Genomic DNA, 21,561 nt, shown 5'->3' with positions numbered 1-21,561 from the left:
TTTTAATGAGACTAGAAAGAATGGATGAGAGATTTTAGAGCTTGCTCAGTGAATCAAACGTTGTTTTCTCTTCGCTGTAAAAAAGGCATGTATAGCTTTCCATCAAAGTTCATTCTGCCATTTTAGACATTGACAGGACCACTCCAATAAGTTTAGTCTTCTTCATTAGAAAATTTGGTTTCAGATATTTTGCAACAAATAATTTTTGAGATGTTAAATCAAATATGTGGCAAAGCTGTGGTTGGAGGAGGGCTTTTGAATGGCATGTGCTATGTTTCCTACTTCCAATGGCAATGAACAGTTAATTATCAAGGTTTTTAGTATTCAGATTATAATCCAAACCATACAGAAATGGATTCTAATTTAGTTCCTGATATAAAAAATATAATAATAATAATAATTGAGAATCATTGGCAACTGTCAAGATGCAATGTGAACTGGAAACAAAAAAGGAGGTGTGAAGAGAATACTAATTAAGGGGTCAATAACTTGTAGCTTTTTTAATTAAGGTACTATGAGCTAAGTTAGTGGAGTATTACAAGAGCATGGGCCTCCACCATCATGTGAGCCTATGGTCATGGTCCCTTAGTGTCTTCTTGACTGCATTGACAGGCCCATCCCACCAAAGAGGACATTGAATCTTTGAAATCCACTGATTCTGTGTAGATTCTTAGGATGAATTAACTAATAATTTAGTAAATTTCCACATTTACTGCAGTTACTGTATATTGTTTAATATGAGAAACATGACTTTTATTATTATTATATTTACCTCATTTGCGTCATTTGTCCAACAAATATCAATGCGGATCAAGATCAATACAAAAACAAATGTCAAAATTAGCCAACGATTCTCTTAATCTGTTGTCATCAGGTTTATATATAGAATGTTTGTGTTCTTATCAAAGAGATAAATTTAAACTTCACTTTATATAAAGTAGGGATATAAATGTATTGAGATAGTAATTTTATATCTGTGCACACATTTGATACAGAGTGAGGTTTTGAGTATGTTTAGGTAATAATTATATATATATATGTATATGCATAGGTAATTTATCAGTGCTGGTAGAGTTATACGTGTATAAGTGCACCTTCAACACTTTTGTGGCATTTCCTCAACCCAAATAGGATATACCGAATAGATACCCATTTTGTTAGGGCCAGGCCTCTCTTACGATCTCATGCTTTGCAGCTGCAAATCTTACAATTTTTCTCTAATACACATCAATGGATGCAGATCCAACCGCCACGTAGCACATCGACGGCGATAATTCTGACCCCGAGGGACAAAATTCAACCGAAAAAACGAAATCTTTCTTCCCGACTCCGCGGGTCTACCAACCAGCGGTATCCTACTCCTCAGATCATTGTACCCATACGTAAATCAACACGTGTCACTCTCCTATTCGCTTCTGTTGTTGGACTGTCCTTCTCCCTCTCTTCATTCTCAACTGTTTCTCTCTCTAAAGCTTCTTTCCGTCCTTTCATTGTGATCTCAAAGTCAAAGCTTTTCTTCATTCGTTTGCTTCTGGGCTTCCATAATCACAAGCAAAGGTGCGAGCTTTCTTCTCTTTCTCACTCTGGAGCTGGAGAGCGAAGGAGAGGGAGGGATTCGGGATGGGGCAAAGGGGAAGTTTGACGCTGGTGCTGGTGAACCTGGCCGGGATCATGGAGCGTGCCGATGAGGCGCTGTTGCCGGCGGTGTACGAAGAGATTGGCAACGCGTTGCACGCCACGCCCACTGGTCTTGGTTCTCTAACTCTCTTCCGCTCCATTGTTCAATCGGCTTGTTACCCTCTTGCTACGTATATGTCCGTGCGGTATAACCGCGCCCATGTTATCGCCCTCGGCGCTTTCCTTTGGGCTGCTGCCACATTCCTCGTTGGTCTCTCCTCCACATTCCTTCAGGTTTGTAACCCTTTTATTTATTAGGAAATCTTTAGATTTGAAGCAATAGAAGTGGATTTTAATTGGAAAGTAAGTTACTCAATTCGTGCTTGCAATTTGACTTTAGCTCTAGATTAGGTTTGGAAATGTTGCATTTTGAGACATTGGTATTGGATTTTAGTTTGAAAGTTAGTAGTTTATATTCAATTTGTTCTGGCAATTTGATTTTAATTATGTATCAAGTTTGGAAATCTTTCATTTTCTGGCATTTGATACATCACAGATGTATGAAGTCAAATCATTTTTGCTTGGAATTGAAGATATCTCACATTGTAATTAAGCAATGGCAGAGGTTGTTTGCCATTTATTGCTTTTAGTTCATTCATGTTTGGAAAAAGATCTGTCTCTTTTGCTCTCTTATCTGCTTTGCTTGAAATGTTGAGGTTTTGTAGTTTGAGCTTTTGTGATGTTGTTTTGTAGCATTTGTAGCCTGATTCGTCTCTAATGCTTTCATGAATGGATTCTTTTCTTTTGAGTCTAAATATTTTGTTGTTTGGAAAAGTGTTTGCTGTTTTTGTTATAGAAATATACATCTTGTTTATGTCTTTTGATCACTCATTTGTATTCTATCCTGTGCTTTGTTTCTATATTTTAATTTTTTTAGGAAGCCATTTTATCATATTGGTTTCCTATAATGTGGAAACTTTGTGTTTTGGTTGTTTAGAGAATGGGCTTTAATCGGAAAACTTGTGATTTTATTATTGTGTTTTGTCTGATAAGACATCCTTATCCTCAATTAGGTCTCATTTTGTTTTCATTTTGTTTGGTTTACTCTCCAATGAAGCAGACTGACTTTGGGTGGAGTTGCAGAGATCTACTAGTTTTAGTAAATGGATGTTGATTTTAACGTGGATGTTATCTTACTTTGGTTCTTCATAATGCTCATTTGTTGTCATTTGTTTTTTCTATTATCTCATGTTATCGTATGGAATCTTTTCTTATGCAAGCACTAGCTAATGTATAGTAATTGGATTTGGAGAAATGGAACTTCTTTTGCACCTTTTTATTACTGTGCCATCTTCTATCCTATCTGGCATGCAATCGTATTGTGGTTTGGAGAAATCGGCCAGAATTCAGGCTGTTTCTTGATAGCCTAATTTAGGGCCTTTGATTTCTTTCATTCTTCATGTAATTTCATTTAGGCCTTTTTTTTAATATGAGTCCGAGAACATATTTCTTTGCTTCTATTATCAGGATTCCTTTTCTGTTATTATGTTCTATCTGAGTACAATTTCTTAATACAAGAGTATGGAGCCTGAGTTGATTAATTGATTGATTATAATGCTTATAAGCATTTGAATTCCTTAATTTGTTTCAGATACTTGGTCCCTCTATAGCCATGTTAGTTGTTTAGGCACCGAAGCCATAAGATTAGTACACACTTTTTTTGTATGGTTTTAACTTCAATTCAATTTTTTTAATTAATATCTCCATTATAAATAACAAAGTTACCATGCAGGTGGCAATTTCGAGAGGCTTGAATGGTATCGGACTAGCCATTGCAGCTCCTGCCATCCAGTCTCTTATTGCCGATTCCACTGAGGACCATAACAGAGGCACAGCTTTTGGATGGTTTCAACTGACTAGTAGTGTTGGTTCAATTCTCGGTGGCCTCTTTTCTCTCTTACTAGCTCCAACTTCAGTCATGGGAATCGATGGTTGGAGACTTGCTTTCCACTTGGTTGGAATAATAAGTGTCATAGTAGGAATATTAGTTCGACTTTTTGCAATTGATCCACACTACATGAACAGTGACATTAGACATGCTGACCAGATGCCGCGCAAGTCTGTAAAAGAGGAAGTGATTGATCTTTTCAAGGAAGCCAAGGCTGTGATAAAAATTCCATCATTCCAGATTATTGTGGCTCAGGGGGTTACCGGGTCATTCCCTTGGTCTGCACTTGCGTTCGCTCCTATGTGGCTTGAGCTCATTGGTTTTTCACATGCGAAAACAGGTTTTCTAATGAGCATGTTTGTGGTGGCAGTCTCACTTGGAGGACTCTTCGGAGGGAAGATGGGGGATTTCCTGGCAAAACGTTTTCCAAATTCGGGAAGGATAGTCCTATCTCAGATTAGTTCTGGCTCGGCTGTTCCACTTGCAGCTGTTTTGCTTCTGTTCTTGCCTGATGATCCGTCCTCATGGTTCTCACATGGGCTTGTTTTGTTTATCATGGGATTGAGCATCTCATGGAACGCTCCGGCTACTAATAAGTATGTCCTTCATAAATTCTTTGAAACTTGCATTCAAATTATATCGGTGCACTTGGTTCCAATTAAGACAACTAGCAAATTCTTGGATTATTGATCCTCATGATTTGCATTCGTATTTCTTATTATGCTTTCTTTGTAGTCCAATATTTGCAGAGATAGTACCAGAGAAAGCACGAACAAGCATTTACGCATTGGATAGAACCTTTGAGTCTGTATTGGCATCGTTTGCTCCTCCAACCGTCGGCATTCTAGCAGAACACATGTACGGCTTCAAACCGATACCTTACCGGCAGGAGAAGAACACTGTAGTTCAAGTAGACAAAGATAATGCTGCAGCATTAGCGAAGGCCCTATTCACTGCTATAGTGATCCCGATATCACTATGCTGCGTCATCTATTCCTTTCTGTACTGCACATATCCTAGAGACAGAGAGAGAGCTAGAATGAGTGCTTTGGTGAATTCAGAAATGCAACAGATTGAGTTGGAAAATTCTCTTGCATTGGAAGATATACATGGAAAAGATAGCAGAGTTATTGATTTGGTTTACACAGGCAAAGATTTTGATATCGATGACAATGACAAGCGGCGATTACTCCCTGAGCATAATTCCTTATCAAATGGGGAACAATATCGATGATATACATAAACATTACTGATGTTCTCATGTTTTTCAAAGTATATCTGATAAAAGAACAAGCATAGAAAGTTTGTTTTGATTTGAAATGTAATTCATGATTGGATGAATCCCACATATATACGAGACCCACATTCACAGTTTTGGTGAGCTTATTATTTACATTCTCTGCATTATTTTTAGTCCATTGACAGTGGTTGGTAAATTCTTACCTGTTCATACATACATACACCCTAATAAAATTTATATTTATTACATAGATATTTCATGATAGCAACTTGTCTAATATACCTTAATATGTCTCAGATGAAGCTCTGGTCATGAAAAGGCTCAAGTTGGAGTTCTCATTGCAAACTATCAAATGAAGCCTTAATTTTTTTTTTGGTTCATGCACCTCTATCTTTGGTGATCATAATCTCAATTTTTGGGCGTGCTTAGGCTTATTTTACCAATTATGGCTTTTGATGTATTTTATTGTATTACTTACCACCCTACTGTTTCTAATTTATAGTTTTTTTTTTGAGCTTTACGGAGATTGTAAATTGTTTTTGTTTCAGAATAAAGTCATAATTTATCAAATATCTTTCAGTCCCATCACTTAATCATAATCATTAAAACTTAAAAACTTTCAATCCATAAAAAAAATAAAATAATAATAATAATAGAAAAAATGAAAAAAAAAAAAGAAGAGATGATCATAATGTATTAATCAACAAAAGCTTCTAGGGAAGAAAAAAAAAGCAGCAACTCATCATCCACACTAGGAATTGGAAAAAATGATAATGATTCATGAAGAAACATAATGGCAAGTAAAAAAGTTTCAAAGGGAACACACAAGACACAAAGCAATGGTATCTGATGCCATTGGGTGTATAAGGTTGGTAAGATGGGCAAATGGCCTCCAACATGAAACCAAGTTGAAGAATGCCATGATGGTGCCAATATAAGGAGCTAATATTGTGTGTGAGTGTGTGTGTGTGTGTGTGTGTGTGTGTGGGAGATAGGCATGAAATGATTTTGGAAAGAAAGAGTGAAGAGGGTTGTGGGGTTAGGGATTGGAGACAAGCATCATTGGTAAAGACAGTGAGGACCCCCCTCAAAACCCTAGGTGTAAACTCTCAAGTTCCTTTGTCTCTAGTTTGTTAGTTTGTAGTGAAAAGGCATCCACCTTTCCCTCCCAAGCTCTCTGTGGCCCCTATGTTTCTCATCATGGCCTAAGATCTCATCTCTTTTGCATTTCAAGCTACTCTACTCAGTCATGCACCCAAATTCATATATTTATGTATATATATATTATATAGTTTCTAGGGTTTCTGTTCAACTGTGTCAACCCATTCTTGGCTGAAATTGGGCCGCTCTTTTTTTTTTCCTTCTTTTGTTTGATTTCATAACCCTATAAAAATGGGTAATTATTTTCTTGCATGCTTTTTATCCACTATCTCATAAAAATCAATTGAAACATTATATATATATATATATATATAAAGAAACTAGAAGTGACAAGAGTCAAGGATTTTATGTTGATTTTTATAATGGAGAGATGTACAAGTAAACAGGTGTCTATTTGACAATTATTAAAGTTTATAAGGGTATGGAACTAAATTTTTTTATTGAGTTTTTGGGGTTGAAGTAGAACAAGATATTGAAAACAGTATAAGAAACAAGACTTTTTTAATATACATAAGAATTTGAAAAGCCAACCCTATAAGTTTAATTTTATTTATAGTTTTTGTTTAGTTGAAATATTGATTTAAAAAAATTTACTTTTGTAATTAGTGAATGTTAAAAAAAAAAAAAAGAATAAAATTTAAGAAAAACTTGGAATGTTAAGTTTATTCTTTTATCTTGTGATGGTACTTTTATGCTCTTTCATTGAAGTTGTAACTACGGCCGATATTACCATTCAATAATTTAAATCACACCATATGTTGTTCCATCATACCATATATGAACTTGTTATGATTGTTATTATTTTTTTTTACATGAAAAATTGTTTTGGTGCTGGACCATATGACCACTATGTTATATATATATAGATATATGTATGAGGTTCTAAAACAATCATTAAAAATCTTATATAATAATATAAAGATAGATTTTTCTGAACAAATATTTTGTATATAAAAAAAAAATTAAATATAAATTTGTTTATTTAAATGATCCAAATTATTATCACTTGGAACAATTCCTTTGGCGTATATGTTACCATTAAATAATTTAATTCATAGTACATTAGTAGTGTTACATCATACTAATCTTGTAAAGATTAATTAAAAGTGAATGAAACACTAGGGCTTGCATGATTAACATTAGAAAAGCACAAGAGGCTGAGCATATGGGAAACATGTTGGATTCATGAAAACCATTTTGGAAACAAAGTTTAATGGCTCAAAGTAAATGAATTAAGTTTCATGTCATCAGTTTGGTGAACATAACCATTGTTTGCAAGTTATCTATTTTCTTGATGCATCAACAACATGCTTGAAAAATATTCCCAATCTAGATTGTGTTATTTTATTTTATTTTATTTTATTTATTGACAAAGATTCTGCGATTTAAATTCAAAATTAAGGTGGAAACATAATATGAGAAAATTTAAAGGAACTCTTTGGAGAGTAAGTAAGACAAATTTAAAAAGATAAGTAAACTAATTGAATTTGTATTCTAATAACATCACCTTTGAAAGATAAGACTGTTGACTATGAATACAAAGACAAATCTTTTGAAAACCAAGAATATTTCTAGAGTTTGAAAAATTTTGGTCAAGTTTTAAGCTCTAGAAAACCATTTTTAACTCATCATGGAAAGATATGTAAGACAAGTTTTCACCTGTCATATCATGTTAATTTTGTAACAACTATATTAATTAAAATTGAAAACTAAAAATTTCAATTCAAGAATGCTGCATATGATGTTAACATATAAATGGAGTTATGCCATTATTTTTGTATAAACCAATCCGGTTAGTCCAAATAGTAATTTCTTTTTTTTTAAAAAAAAACTCATTGAGAGAAATTTTTATTTTTATAAGATTTTTAGTATTTTGACTTAGATTAGTTTAGAATCTATAATCCTTAAAAAAAATTGTCGATAAAAACAAAAAAAAAATATTACAATATAATAAAAAATATGAAACTTTTTTTATTTTGCCCATGGTTCATGGTTTGTCTATTGGAGACGGAATAATGTAAGATGTTTACAGATATTGGTTGGAAATGAGAAAATTATTTATTTAATTTTCATAAAAAATAAATTTAATTTTAACATATTATATAATTATTTTAAAGTTTCACAAAATTAATTAATTTTAATTTATATAATTAATAATCAATCTCTCCAAAATAACTGAAATATATTTACATTTTTACAAATTATTTTAATACGAAGATTAATAAAAATTTAAATTTTGTATTATTTAATATTTTCTCACCACACTAACAACCACCACGCCTAATTTGGTACCTTTCCTTATCTTCTTGTCTTTTTGTTTTTCTTTCCCTTTCTTTTCTATCTTTTCACTCTTATTAATTTCTCTAATTCCTTTTTCTTTTACCACCCCATACATCATAAACCTATCCATGTAATAAAAATTTTCCTATCTTATAAAAATTAATATATATATATATATATAAACAAATAAGCAATACATATTCTCATAAGAAGAAATTAATGAGAGACATATATAAACATAAATCAAATTTAATAAATATTTATATTATTATTTTGTATGAATTTTAAGATTTGATTTCAGATTCTGGACAAAACCAACATGTTACGCAAGTGAGCGGGTATTTCCTAATTTTTAATTAGGGTTAGCCGGTTAGGGTTAAGTTTATATATAACAATTGTGTTTCTCCTTTCCTTTCTTCTTATAGATCCACTACCCACAAACCCTACAAACCATCTTCTCAAAACCATCCACTCCATTTCCACCTTCCATTCCTCTCTTTCTCTACCACTGCATGCGCCATGGATTCCGGAAACAGTGGAAGCTTACAGTCCTCAAGCGCCGGCGAGGATGACTATGACTTCACCGGTCCAAACACCGGCGTCACCACCTCCATCCATGCACCAACACCACCACTACCACCACCATCCTCCTCCTCCTCCACCTCCCTCTTTGACACTTTCACCTACTTTGAATCCTTCCCAAGATCCCCACCACCCACCGCCGGCAACACCAACACCACCACCACCACCTCGACCACCAACCCTTTACTCAACCTTGAACCCTCTTGGCCTCGTCCTCTCCGGCCACCATTCAACCCAAACTCCACCACCGACATCACCGGCTTTATAAACCCATCATCCTCATCCTCAACCACGCCAGTGCAACCACTCCAACCAGACCCTCCTTCACGTGTCTCCAAGAAACGATCCAGAGCTTCACGCCGTGCTCCGACCACCGTCCTCACCACTGACACCTCCAACTTCCGTGCCATGGTACAAGAGTTCACCGGCATCCCCACTGCTCCCTTCTCCTCCTCCACCTCCACAACCACCAGCACCTCTCGTTCTCGCCTGCCTCGTTATGACTCTCCTTATCTCCTTAGACCCTTTGCTCATAAACCCCATCCTACCAGCTTTCTCTCTTCTTCTTCTACTTCTCCTCTTCTTGATCCTCCTGCTTCCACTAGTAGTGCTAATGTTGCTTCTTCAAATCAACTGAGTCATGATCATCATCATCTGAGTGCAGCCAGCATGCAAAACCAAGTGCTCAACTTCCAGTCCTTGTTACAGTCTCCGATCACCAACCTTCCCTCTTTCATGACTAGTAATAAGTCTGATCAGGTGAACTATGGTGTGACTCATAATGTTGTTGGCCAAGTTGGTGGGAATTTATCAAACCTTGTTGGAAGCTCAGAGGCCATGCACTCTGCTTGCTCTGAGTTTCATTCTGAGAAGGCTTCTGATGCTGCCCGGCCTCCTCGGACTCAAGGCATGGTGGATTCTTGGATTTGTTCTTCTGATTAATTACTTATTTTTGTAAGTTTAATTATACTGTTAGTAGAAGAAGAAGAAGAAGAACGAAAGACGAAAGACGAAAGAAGAAAGAAGAGAACAAGTTGTTCTTGTGCTCTTTTTTTTTAGTTGTCAATGTATACATCAATCTATCTTCTTTTATTATTATCAATATATGACATTTTTGTTTGGTTTTTTGTCATGTCGTTGTCTCACAGGGAAGAGTGATCCAAATAACCCTAGATTACATGTTTGTTTGCATCTTTCCCCAAACTCCAACTTGTTCTTTGAGGATTGTGTAGAATATTGTCATTAAATGTGCTTAGCTCTCATGGGGTCAGAGTGATTGGAGGCGAGATTTGAGGTATCTCATCAGCCGCCAAATTGAGTTTCTCTATAGAACCAACACAACACCACCTTCGATCCTCATATATTTGTTATATATATATATATACTAGTTAAAGCTAGTCTCTAACAATTAAAAACTTAATTAAAGATCAATATCAAATGGGAAAAACATAGATGTATATTATATATATATATATACATGCATTAATCAAATTCTCCTCTCTCCACACATTCTTTGTATATATATATATATATATATATATATAAGATTGCCTCTACTTTTTAGAATGATGTAGGGAAAGTGAGATGATTAAGAAGGAGATCTTGAGGTAAAAAGTAAGAAATTATTTATAACCATAACAAATGAAAAAGAAGGCAGTGAGTGATATTGGGTTGCCAAAAGGGTTGAGATGATGATGATGATGATGATGATCAACAAGAAGCAAAGGATATATTTTGGGAGGATTGAAGAGTGTGAGAGTGTGGTGGTGGGTGGGACTTGAGAGGGTGGCCTTTGAGAGGTGTGACATGTGACTCATGTATGTATTGAAATCATGGTGGCCCATGCCAGAGAATAATCTGTTCTCTAGCAATCATGATCTCTCCTCTATCTCTCTCTGACCCTCATGTGAAGTATAATACCCTTGTGATGCTTGGTTTTTCCATGACATCATGTATCTACGTATGCATCTACGTATGCTTAGATACATCTCATATACACATTATCATTATTTTCCAGAGTTTCAAATAGTTTGCCATCCTCACATGTTTAATTAAGTCACAGCCTTCCATATAATATTCATGCTTATCCATCTGAATAATTCCAATAAAACATACATATCTCAAAGGATAGATTATATATATATATATATATAATGTGTGATGCCCAAGACCTTACCCAACGAACAAGCCTAAAACCATCATGAAAAGTAGATGCACTTTATGTGCATTTGTCTTCATGTTTTAAGATGCTTCATAGCCACAAAACTATGGTTAAAAGAACCAGCGGCGAATCACCAACCTTTATTATGAATTAACTTCATAATGTATTTGTGGTCAAGACTTCTTGTCACCATGTCAAGCACAAAGAAAGATACTTCAGTACATGAAATAAACATGATATATGATATATATATATATATATTCTATGATGAAATATGACTCACAAAAGGTGACGTTCTGACTCATGACTTGTGGACTAGATCAACAATGCAGTGGTTGGCTAGACTCCTTGATAAATGACTTGTTTGACCGGTCAACTCATTGGTACATCCCCACAGCATATTAAAACATTGATTTAATCATAAAAAAATATAAAATCTTCGGCATGTGGATAGTTTGAGTAATTAGCTACAAATTAAGAGAGAATGAGTGGCCCATCTTATGAAATAGTTCTTGGGCTTTATTACAATTACCATTTTTGGTTTTTGTTTGCTTATTATTTATAAACTAGTCTTAGGTTTACTAAGTTTTAGTTTGTACTTATTCTTTTATAAATGATTGGTTGCGCTAGTTATATGTTTAGTTAGTATATAATATTTGTAATATATTTTAGAAAATGGGCTACATGGCCCTACAACATTAAATACTGTCAGTACCCGAGATTGGGATGCCCTGCAACATTAAATTTATTTACTAATTTTTAATTAAACATGTTTATTGTATATAAATTTAAAAAATCACATCAAAATTTTATATTTAAGAGTTGATTTTTACGCATGCAATTTAGGTCAAATTTAATTTATTTATTGAAATAGATAAAAGTAAATTTCAAAACCCATATGAAGTATTTTGGTTGGATTAAATAATATACAAATTGGTTATTTGATCTTGATCAAAATGATTACCTAGCCATTTTCGTGGATAAATAATCAACTAATCAAGAATATATCATTTTAACAAATTACATATTGACTATTACCATTTTGGTTTTTCTTTTTTAAAATCCTTGTTATAAATCATAAAAATTTAATAAAACTTTATTATAAAAATTTAATTAAGATGAAACCAAAATGATTTTCAGCGGAGAGTAAGAGCTAAAAGCTCTCTCAGTAAAGTAAACAACCCCATGGAAATGATCCTTTTGTGAGAATAATTTTATATAATTTATGTTTTTTTTGAGTTTTTATCCATTAGTTTCTTTATAGTCTGAGTAAGGTATTAGAAGTTTTATAAAAGGTAGATTAATACTAACAATTTTTTTTTATTTTTTTATTTTTATATATAAGGATTCGACTTGAAACATCATTTGAAGATTTTTTTTTTTTTTTTTTTAAAAAGGTGAATAAACCACATGCATTAAAATAAAAGTAACAGAGGTACAAGGAAGCTTCCACTAGCTGTGGAAACAGAACAAAAACGACGAACATATTTGAAGATGATTGTTTTGTGACCATAACTTCATATAATTTATGTTTTTTTGGTTTTTATCCACTAGTTTTTTAAAAATCTCTCGAATAAGTAGTGGAAATTTTGTATAGGGGTAGATATCTGTTCTAACAACTTTATTTTATTTATTCATTTATTTATTTTTGCATATATAAGGATTGGTTTTTTAAAATATTGTTTTATTAATTAATTAGCGAAATAAGCATTCTGTAATTATTTACGGAAATACGTATTATATATTTTTTAATGGTTTTTTTAAAAATTATCTGTCCCATTAGTTTTTAATATTAAAATTTTAATTTTTAAGAACCACAGGCCCTATTATTTTATTTTTTTAAACTATGGATTCCAATAGTTTTTTAAACTAAAAAACAGTTTTACATTCAAACATTTCATAATATTTTTTTATAATTTATTTTATTCCCACTTCTACTCTCCTAATTTGCCTTTCACTAATTCTAACAGATAGTAATATTCGATCAAAATTTTGGTTAAAATTTTAATAGATAAAAATTAAAATTATCTCCAAATATTAAAATAGCTAATGCTGCAACTGTTGGGGTATGTGGAGAGGATTATTAAAGGTTGCTAGGATGAATTATTGGTAGAATGTAGCATTCACGAGAGCCATTAGATAAAATTTATCATAACCACCCATTTTTTAGGTGGAGGGCTATATAAACCCTCCAAGCCACTTTTATAAAAACACACAAGTATTGTTGTAATAAAAATTATCAATATAGAGAGAAAGTACTCCTTTAATGAAGACAATTTAAGAATATCAACAAAAGCATGTAGCATTTATGTTCGTTTATGTTCGTTAATTTGATCGTGAAGAAAATTCTACCATGTTAGATCAAATAACACCACCTCGATGAGGTGATATAGCTGACAGTTACTGCATTGATTTGAGAAGACGATGGTGTGATTGGGGTGAGTTTCAAACATTTTATTTTCCTTGTCACCATGTTCTTACAGTATGCGCATACATTCATCTACATTGGCAGGCATATGTGGATAATTTTTTATGTATACTATAAAAAGTTTGAGCTAATGCCAAATGAGAGATAATGGAACCCTATAATGGTCCACGTTTATGTCTTGTCATACAATGTGAAAACTACTTTCAGGGCAACCAAAATCCAGCAGAATTCGTAATGAGATGGACATAAGGGAAAGCGGTCAACCAAAGTGTTGTGGTTTATGTTGCAATGAAAGTCATAATCATCGAAATTGTCCGAATGCCAATGATCCAAGTCGTATGTCGTGATGTAACCTAAATATTGTATTTGTTAAATTATTTTATAATATATGAAGTTGCTTTCCTAGATTCAAAAATTAAAGTGAGTTTGTTTTAGTTTTAGAAGTAATTTTCACATGGTAACATTTTGAATGTTAAATTTTTTGAATGTTTAATATTTTGTTATTATAAGAAAATATTAAAATTAGTTAGATTATTAAAAGTTTGTTATAATTAGTGTATAATTAGTGAAAGTAGAAATAGAAGAGTAGATGTGGGAATAAAAAAAAATTATAAGAAAATATTATGAAATTATAAAGATTTGTATATATAATTGTTTTTTAATTTAAAAAACAATTGACACTCGCAGTTTTTTTTTTAAATTAATATTAAAAGCCTAGTGGGGCATCAAAAAATAAAAATTTAATATCAAAAAATATTGGAATTAATAACTTAAAAAAAATTATTAAAAAAAATGCACATAAATAATTCCGAAAAATACTTATTTCGGTAATTAATTAAAAAACAATATTTAAAAAAGCCATAAGGATTTGACTTGAAACACCAGATGATTTTGAAATTCAATGCGTAGTTTTTTTTTTAAATTTTAATAACCTGTATGTTTTTGTTTTTATATGGGTTAGTAGGTTGGCCCAGAACCATTTTGTGTTGCACTGTAAGCTTTAAGGCTTTTATTGCAGATTTATTTTTCATTGGTTGGTTAGCATTCTTGCTCAACAGCCTTCTTGTCTCATTATTGGTGCATCAATGGATCTATTGCTATGAAATTTTCAATGGAGGAATTGCTCAGATATGAACACATTTATTGATGACAATGATATTCATTTTGATATCTGACTAGGTTAGCTGCTGCTTATTGTTGAATAACTTGTAAAAATATACCTTTTATATAAACTACTTTTTTTATGTCTTTCACATGTGATGTTGTGCTCTCTTGACTCTTCTTGATAATGCTCTGTTTACATGATGCAGACTCACATGAGGGTTTCTTCCAATTTCTTCTTTTCAAGGCCACAAGAAGAGATTGAAAAGGTACATATGTTTTATTGCATTCAAACAAATATTATTACAAATTAATTATTATAATTATTTGGGTGCAGCACTTCAGTAACCAATCTATCAAAATTCACAGAGGATGAACCACCTGGTTCTGTTGCTCTAACAGCAAGCTCTTTCCACTCCAGTGCCCTGTTCCTCATCTCCATTCCTTTCTCTCCATTCATCAGCTCTTTTATCAATTTCTCCACCTCCTCCCTCTTCACATTGTTATCAATCTCCATTCCCATTCCCCATTGATCAGTGCACAAATACCTGCAATTGGTTAGTTGTTCAGCAAAGAATGGCCAACATATGACAGGCACACCACCACAGACACTCTCTAAAATTGAGTTCCATCCACAGTGAGTCAAGAACCCTCCGATGGATGGATGCTTTAGCACTTGCTCTTGTGAGCACCAACTTGCTAGCAAACCTCTCTCTTGTGTCTCCATCATGAACTCTTGTGGGACAACAGCAGTGTCACCTCTCACCAGGTCCGGTCTAATGATCCACAAGAACTTGTGTTCACTATTAGCAAGTCCCCATGCAAATTCAATCAACTGTTCATTGGTCATCACTGTCAGGCTTCCAAAGTTCACATAAACAACTGATCTTGGCTCCTTCCCATCCAACCATTCCAAACAACCGGGGTCTTCTTTCCATAGATTTAATCTTATGTCTGCCAGAGAGCTCCCCGCCGTCCGGGCGGCGAGCAAAGTCAGGGGACCAATGGTGTAGATTGAAGGGAGAATAATGGAGGACATAGCTTGTAGGACTTGGTGTTCAAAGTCATCAAAAGTGTTGAGGATGATGGCTGAAGCCATGGAGATTCTCTCTAGTTCATGTTTTGCAATGGCGAGCATGATATCCTCAGAATCTGTTGTCCTAATGAAACTTGGGAAGTCCTTTAAACGCATGTTTTCCATCCCAGGTATCCAATCTATGACCTTGTCTAGGTAACCATTTACAATGTCTTCCATGTCTATTCACATAAATAAATAAATAAATAAAGTTTAGCACATGCTTGTTCAGAGGTAAATGGAGATATGGTACTGTAAGAGTTTTTATAAACCCATGTTTGGGAGGAGGTTTTTTTTTTGTTTTTGTTTTTTTGAGAAAGCTCCCACACGTGTGGGGACATGCATGGGCTTTTATAAACCCATGCTTGTTTAGAACTCAGGGATATGCACGTGTGGGGAGCAAAGCTCAACGCCGACTCATGTACCCTCACCTTGCGTAGGACATGAAATTCAATCCTGGGTCCTCCCCGAAACAAATGCCATAGGTAAGGGAACTAATACCAATTGACCCAAAGACTGTTGATTGGGAAAATATTTTTTAAGAGATAAAAATTTAGGGGGTTAGATGAGATTTTAATTAAAATCTCCAATTAACCTCTATTTTTCAACCCTTAAAGTGGTGGGTTGAGGAGGTTTTGAGGAACTTATATTTTTTATGGATCAAAATATCTTTTATATTTTAAAAAAATTCTCCATACCAGTGAAGCTCAAAAATACTCTTTATTTCTCAATAACAATATTTACTTTATTATAAGTTATTTTATTTTATTTGTTTTAAAAAATATCAAGTATTTATTAGTTGGTGGTTAATATTGTCAAACTATATAGTAGTATTAATTAATCTAGTAATGATATTAATTAATTAATTTTATTTTACAAAATAAAATCTTATAATAATCAAGATAGAGATTTTTCTGTACAATAGAGAAAATTATTTAAATTTCATGTAATTTAATAAAAAAAGTTATAACTTTGTTTTTTTCCTTAGAGTAATTTAGTAATATTATTATATAACTTTATCTCTAATTACCTTCAAACCAAACATAATAAGATTTTAAAACCTTTATTTACCTTACTTGCCCCAAACAAGAAAAAATTTAAAACTTTCTTTAACCTCTTATTACCATATTTTACTTTATTTTATAAAACTTTGTTATACCTCCGTTGAATGAATGTTTGTTGAAATTGTTACCTTTAAGGGGCACAAGTGTTTTTTTCTCATCTTTTCTAACTATCTCACACTAGCTCTCCTTTGTCTCCTCTCCTCTCCTCTCCTTGAAGATCCAAGATGCAATGGGAAATGTCCGGGAAAGTGTAGGAATGTGCCCTGTTTCTGATATAATTGAATTGATTGATCGAATTGATTGATTTCACTCAATTCGGTTCAATTTTTTTTTTTTTTCATACTTTACTTTAATTTAGTTAGTTGTATTACTTTTTTTGATTTTTCAATGGGTGTGAACATAAATGATTAGTAACTATACTTTCAAATGAAAAATTAATATGGTCTTAAGTTTTTTGGCAAATTTGAAGCCATATGTTCTACCATGTCATTTAATATTTCGCTACGTTTTTGGTTAAGTGTTCATTGCAAGAAATTGTTGGAGTTTATGGTGAACGCATGCCCATAATTATTTATTTATTTAAAAATTAATTTCAATTAAAATATAATATATTTAAATATAATCGTGTGCTCTAAATTTGAGTATGGTACATCTAGAGTATGGTACTTTAGTGCGTATAGCACTGTTGACGAATGTTATGTGAAAGCCATTTGAGTGAAGGACCTTGGCTAACTTTATCATTGGGTTTATGTGTCCTTGTGCTGGGTAAGGGATGCATACTGCATGGGGCTTCACTTCTCCTGCAGCTTCATTCATTTTTCTCCTCACAAAAACAAAACAAAACAAAACAAAACAAAAGAAAAAAGGCTTCTTTGAATGTGTGTGTATGTTTTTGAGGTTGTGAGTTGTTATGGTTTAAGGTCTGTTGAGTTCATGGTATGAACTTATAGAAGAAGATAGAAGATGAATGGTGAAGATTCATAAACCTTCAATTCTTGATCCTCTCTCAGATCTTTCTATTTTTGATGTATAAATATAAAATACTACATAAAGAAGTGAACAACTTGTTAGTTGTTGCTAGCTATTCCCCAAAACTGGGGAAACCATGCGGGCCCACTAAAATGTCCTACTTGCAGAAATACCATATATTTAGTCCTTACCTTATCTCGCACGCCACCTTGGCATGTGTTTTGCCCCCCCTTTTATTGACATCAAAAACCCAATTATTCGGTCCATGCTCTCTCTAACCCTACTCTCCATTGTGACATCCATAAATGAAATAAAAATATATATTGATGCCAATGATTTTATATTCTATTGGCATCGGAACCCTTCACTCATGAGTGACAAGGATTTAATTTTCACAATATCTCTATGGAATAGTAATATATATTGATAGGATAGATATGTTACAACTATTTTATAAAAATATAATTATTTAAATAATTGTATTTAAATAGTTTTTTTTTAAAAAAAATTGATATTAATTTAAACATAATTTTTTTGTATTTAAAAAGAAATTGTCAAATTGGGGATAAGACTTGTTAACCACTATATTAAGATTTAATTTGCATAATCATCGGTTTTGGGTTAATTGGCGCTTGAATCCCCCGTGAGGTGAAGGTGCCCCTTAAGAATGGTGAGTATAAATTATAGGTGATTTTTACTTCTATGTGTACGCAAATCTTATAGGACGCAGCTGAGCTGAGTGCACGTCTCATCCTACCTCTCTTGTGGCTAGCTTGAAAAACAAACATGTATAATTTACAAATCATACACATAGAGGAACAATCAAATTACGACGAGCATGTGCTATTATATATATAAATCAGCCGATGGGATACGAAACTATAAACTATAAAGAGAAGCTGCCCCAAATAAATGGGCTGTCTTCCGATGGCACAAGTCTTTCCTATGGATGTATAATGATGAAATGTGCTATATTTTTCCATATCTATTTTATGATTTATTTATTTGTTGGTTTTTTTGCCGTTATGTTATCTTTTTATTTTTTATATTTTCAAAAAGTGGACAAGCCTTTATTATTTATGTTATTCACCATTTGTTGAAGGAATTCGAATTTCTCATAGCCACATGAGACTTTTGTGCTTTATTATTGAGATATACCAATGTTAGCGAGTTTTGTTTTAATTACATAAAGTATTTTTAATGTACAATTTATTTATTTATTTTTATGAAATTAAGTAGATAAACTACTAATCAAATTCTTGATATTTGATTGGGAAAGGAATGATACACCACTTGGGTGATTAAAAAAATAGTTTATACATGACCAGTGGTTAGGCTGTGTTTGATTGCTTTTTTTTCCCTGAAAAAATTTTCCACGGGTCATTTTTCAGCTAAATAAGCTGTTTGTTTGCCAAAATTTTTCTTGAAAAATTTTTCCACAAACTCTTTCAGGTGACCCTATTTTCTCTCAAATCACTGGAAAATTTTTCTAACCTCCACCCAGGGAAAAGTTTTCCAGGAAAAACATAAGGGGTTATGTAAAAAGATAACGTACGATTGAAATATTTAAAATAACTTTTAAAAATTTAAAAGAAAAGCACTTTTCTTTTAATATTTTTTAAAAAAGATAAATTGTATAACTTGATAATATTTTAAATAAATTTATCCAATAGATCCCGCGGAGTTTCGATCTAAGATTCAATTCCACGTAGTGTTGTTTATAATTTTAATAATTTTTAAAAAAAATTTCATGGAAAATGTGACTTTTTCTAGGGAAAATTTATGCAATCAAACAATTTCCCATAGAAAATATTACATTTTCCGTGGAAAATAAAAGCAATCAACAACAAAATCTGAATTTTTTATAGAATTTTTTTGATTTTCTAGCTAGAAAATAATGCCAATCAAACGACTATTTTTTCATTTTCCATGTAAAATTTTTCCACAGAAAAATATTTCATGGAAAATTTTTTTTGTCCAGCCATTTTCAATGTTGCCAATCCCTAAAATGTATTGTCATTCATTTTTATTTTAAATTATATCTAGTTTTTTTTATTAACATAAAAGGATTTTTAATCCTGTTATCATTATCATCATGAATATTTCTTTCAATGATTTATTCTTACGTTTGGATTATCGGGTTACAATAAAAATGAGTAATTCATAAAATTTAAAATATGTCTAAAAGTATCAACTAAAAGTTTGGCGAAGTTAACAATTTGCATCATAAACACATGTTATAGTACCAAGATAGGTATAATGAAAGTTTGGATCCACGTGATTTAATTATGCTTTGGCTTGTTTTTGATAAAAACACTTTAAAAATATACTTTCTTCATTTTTTTTTTGGAAATTGCCAAAAAAACCCTTTAAGTTTGTAAAATTGCTAAAAACACCCCGTTAGTTTTGCAATCCCCAAAAACCCCCTCCTTTTAAAGTCTATATTTTTTCAAACCCCCAAACCCCTCAGAATCTGATGTGAACTGGAGTGAGTTTCAAATTTTTTGGATCTAAAAATGCCCCTGTATGGGGAGTCGCTACAGCAGCCCATCTCGGCGATTTGAGAGGAAGTGGGGGTTTTCCGTAGGGTAACCCCCAGAGACGCAATTTATTGGAGCCGCTTAATCGCTTTTTCTCAACTCACGCCTTCGCCTTTTCCATTTCCGGGTCGCCTCCGAAGTCGTCTCACCGACAAGCCTCCGAATTGGCATTTCATCGACTTTTTCCCTTTCCACCCAGTATCTCGAAGGAGAAGTCCCCATGCTAACTAGTTGGCATTTCATCAGTTTGCAATTTAAGGTATTGAGTATGGTTTTATGTTAACCTGCTCGCTATAAAGAAAGATTTTTTTCGGTTTTGTTTTATGCCCTGCTTTTGTTGGAACATATCAAGTCTCAGAGGGATTTCTACCGGGGTTTTGTTAGTCTCAGGGAGATTTCTGGCTAGGGTTTTTGTTTTGTTTTGCATTTTCAGTATGTATACACTATCGAAATAGTTTTTTTCGATCATATGATTTGTGTAATATTTATAATGTACATTTCCCGCTTCGCTTTGATATGGTCTGCGCTTTTTACAAACGAGGTCGACGCTTAAGAAATGAGATGTTACGCTTAACATTTGTTGTCTCTGCTCAAGTATTCTCGCCTGCTTTAACAAAATGGGTTTCTGCTAACATTTTATATCTCTGCTTAATAACCGAGAGTTTACCGCTTAAAACCTTATATTTCCGCTTAAACTTTTGTCAATACTCGCATGTTGAATGTGTTGTTATTGCCGCAGTTTTGATGACATGGCGGCCAACCCTAGTTAATGGCGCTGCTATTTCGACACTCGGCCATGGGAGACCTTAGTCGAATCGAAAGTTAACACGACCCCTCGACATCGGGAGATTATTCGAAGGACACCGCTTGCAGCTGCTCATCGATCTGAAGCCGTATACCAAGAGTAGGGCCCTTCTTGATTCTCTTTTCGCAGCAGGTACGATGGTCGCACTCAATAAATTCGTGGATCGGGAAAGCTCGCTCGAGTTTCGCGACCTCAAGATGTGGCCCTCGTTTCTGGTCTCCGCTGCGATGGCGACGCAGCTGGTCTTTCGTAAGAAGAAAACCAGTGCCGCGTCAAGGGCTGTGTATCTATCAAAGACCCACGAGAGACACGTAGACTCCATCAAGAGCACTCGTGCAACTTGTTCGATGCAGGGGAGAAGAAGATAATTTTGTCAAACTCGACGTGTACCCTCACGGGGACGCCCTCTTCCCAAATACATCACGCTCGGCTCCGAACTCGATCGCTGATTACGCCGATGATCTACCGACCCACGGGCGACACGCACGGCGCAGCGACGACAAGTGGCTTTTGCATGGAGGATATTCCACGCGTCGCCCGAGCGCAAGATAGATGCGCCGGGAAGAAGACCAACATGTGGTACATTAAGG

At 33.6% G+C, this 21,561-nt stretch overlaps 3 protein-coding genes across 3 annotated transcripts; 2 read left to right on the top strand and 1 right to left on the bottom strand.

Annotated features, from left to right (window-relative positions):
- The first annotated feature begins 1,502 nt into the window (after positions 1–1,502).
- On the top strand, positions 1,503–4,936 carry LOC120262491 (probable galactarate transporter). The gene is made up of 3 exons (XM_039270623.1): positions 1,503–1,911; positions 3,410–4,161; positions 4,301–4,936. The coding sequence occupies exons 1-3, from the start codon at positions 1,621–1,623 to the stop codon at positions 4,797–4,799; spliced, it is 1,542 nt and encodes a 513-aa protein (XP_039126557.1). The 5' UTR covers positions 1,503–1,620; the 3' UTR covers positions 4,800–4,936.
- Positions 4,937–8,605: 3,669 nt separating this feature from the next.
- Positions 8,606–9,842, top strand: LOC120260700 (uncharacterized protein PB18E9.04c-like). The gene has a single exon (XM_039268247.1). It carries the CDS (start codon positions 8,766–8,768, stop codon positions 9,768–9,770), a length of 1,005 nt encoding a protein of 334 aa, XP_039124181.1. The 5' UTR covers positions 8,606–8,765; the 3' UTR covers positions 9,771–9,842.
- A 4,937-nt stretch (positions 9,843–14,779) lies between these two features.
- Positions 14,780–15,875, bottom strand: LOC120260699 (7-deoxyloganetin glucosyltransferase-like). The gene has a single exon (XM_039268246.1). The coding sequence runs from the start codon at positions 15,771–15,773 to the stop codon at positions 14,829–14,831; it is 945 nt and encodes a 314-aa protein (XP_039124180.1). The 5' UTR covers positions 15,774–15,875; the 3' UTR covers positions 14,780–14,828.
- Between the last annotated feature and the right edge of the window lie 5,686 nt (positions 15,876–21,561).

The sequence above is a fragment of the Dioscorea cayenensis genome, chromosome 5, assembly GCF_009730915.1.
Source record: "Dioscorea cayenensis subsp. rotundata cultivar TDr96_F1 chromosome 5, TDr96_F1_v2_PseudoChromosome.rev07_lg8_w22 25.fasta, whole genome shotgun sequence".
Taxonomy (NCBI): domain Eukaryota; kingdom Viridiplantae; phylum Streptophyta; class Magnoliopsida; order Dioscoreales; family Dioscoreaceae; genus Dioscorea; species Dioscorea cayenensis.
This window is presented reverse-complemented; position numbering and strand designations above follow the sequence as displayed.

Bases quoted from the DNA above. Each gene is read 5' to 3' on its own strand.
- LOC120260700 (XM_039268247.1), top strand. From the start codon at position 8,766: ATGGATTCCGGAAACAGTGGAAGCTTACAGTCCTCAAGCGCCGGCGAG.
- LOC120262491 (XM_039270623.1), top strand. From the start codon at position 1,621: ATGGGGCAAAGGGGAAGTTTGACGCTGGTGCTGGTGAACCTGGCCGGG. The intron at 1,912-3,409 runs GTTTGTAACCCT...GTTACCATGCAG, and splicing joins TCTCCTCCACATTCCTTCAG to GTGGCAATTTCGAGAGGCTT. The intron at 4,162-4,300 runs GTATGTCCTTCA...CTTTCTTTGTAG, and splicing joins AACGCTCCGGCTACTAATAA to TCCAATATTTGCAGAGATAG.
- LOC120260699 (XM_039268246.1), bottom strand. From the start codon at position 15,773: ATGGAAGACATTGTAAATGGTTACCTAGACAAGGTCATAGATTGGATA.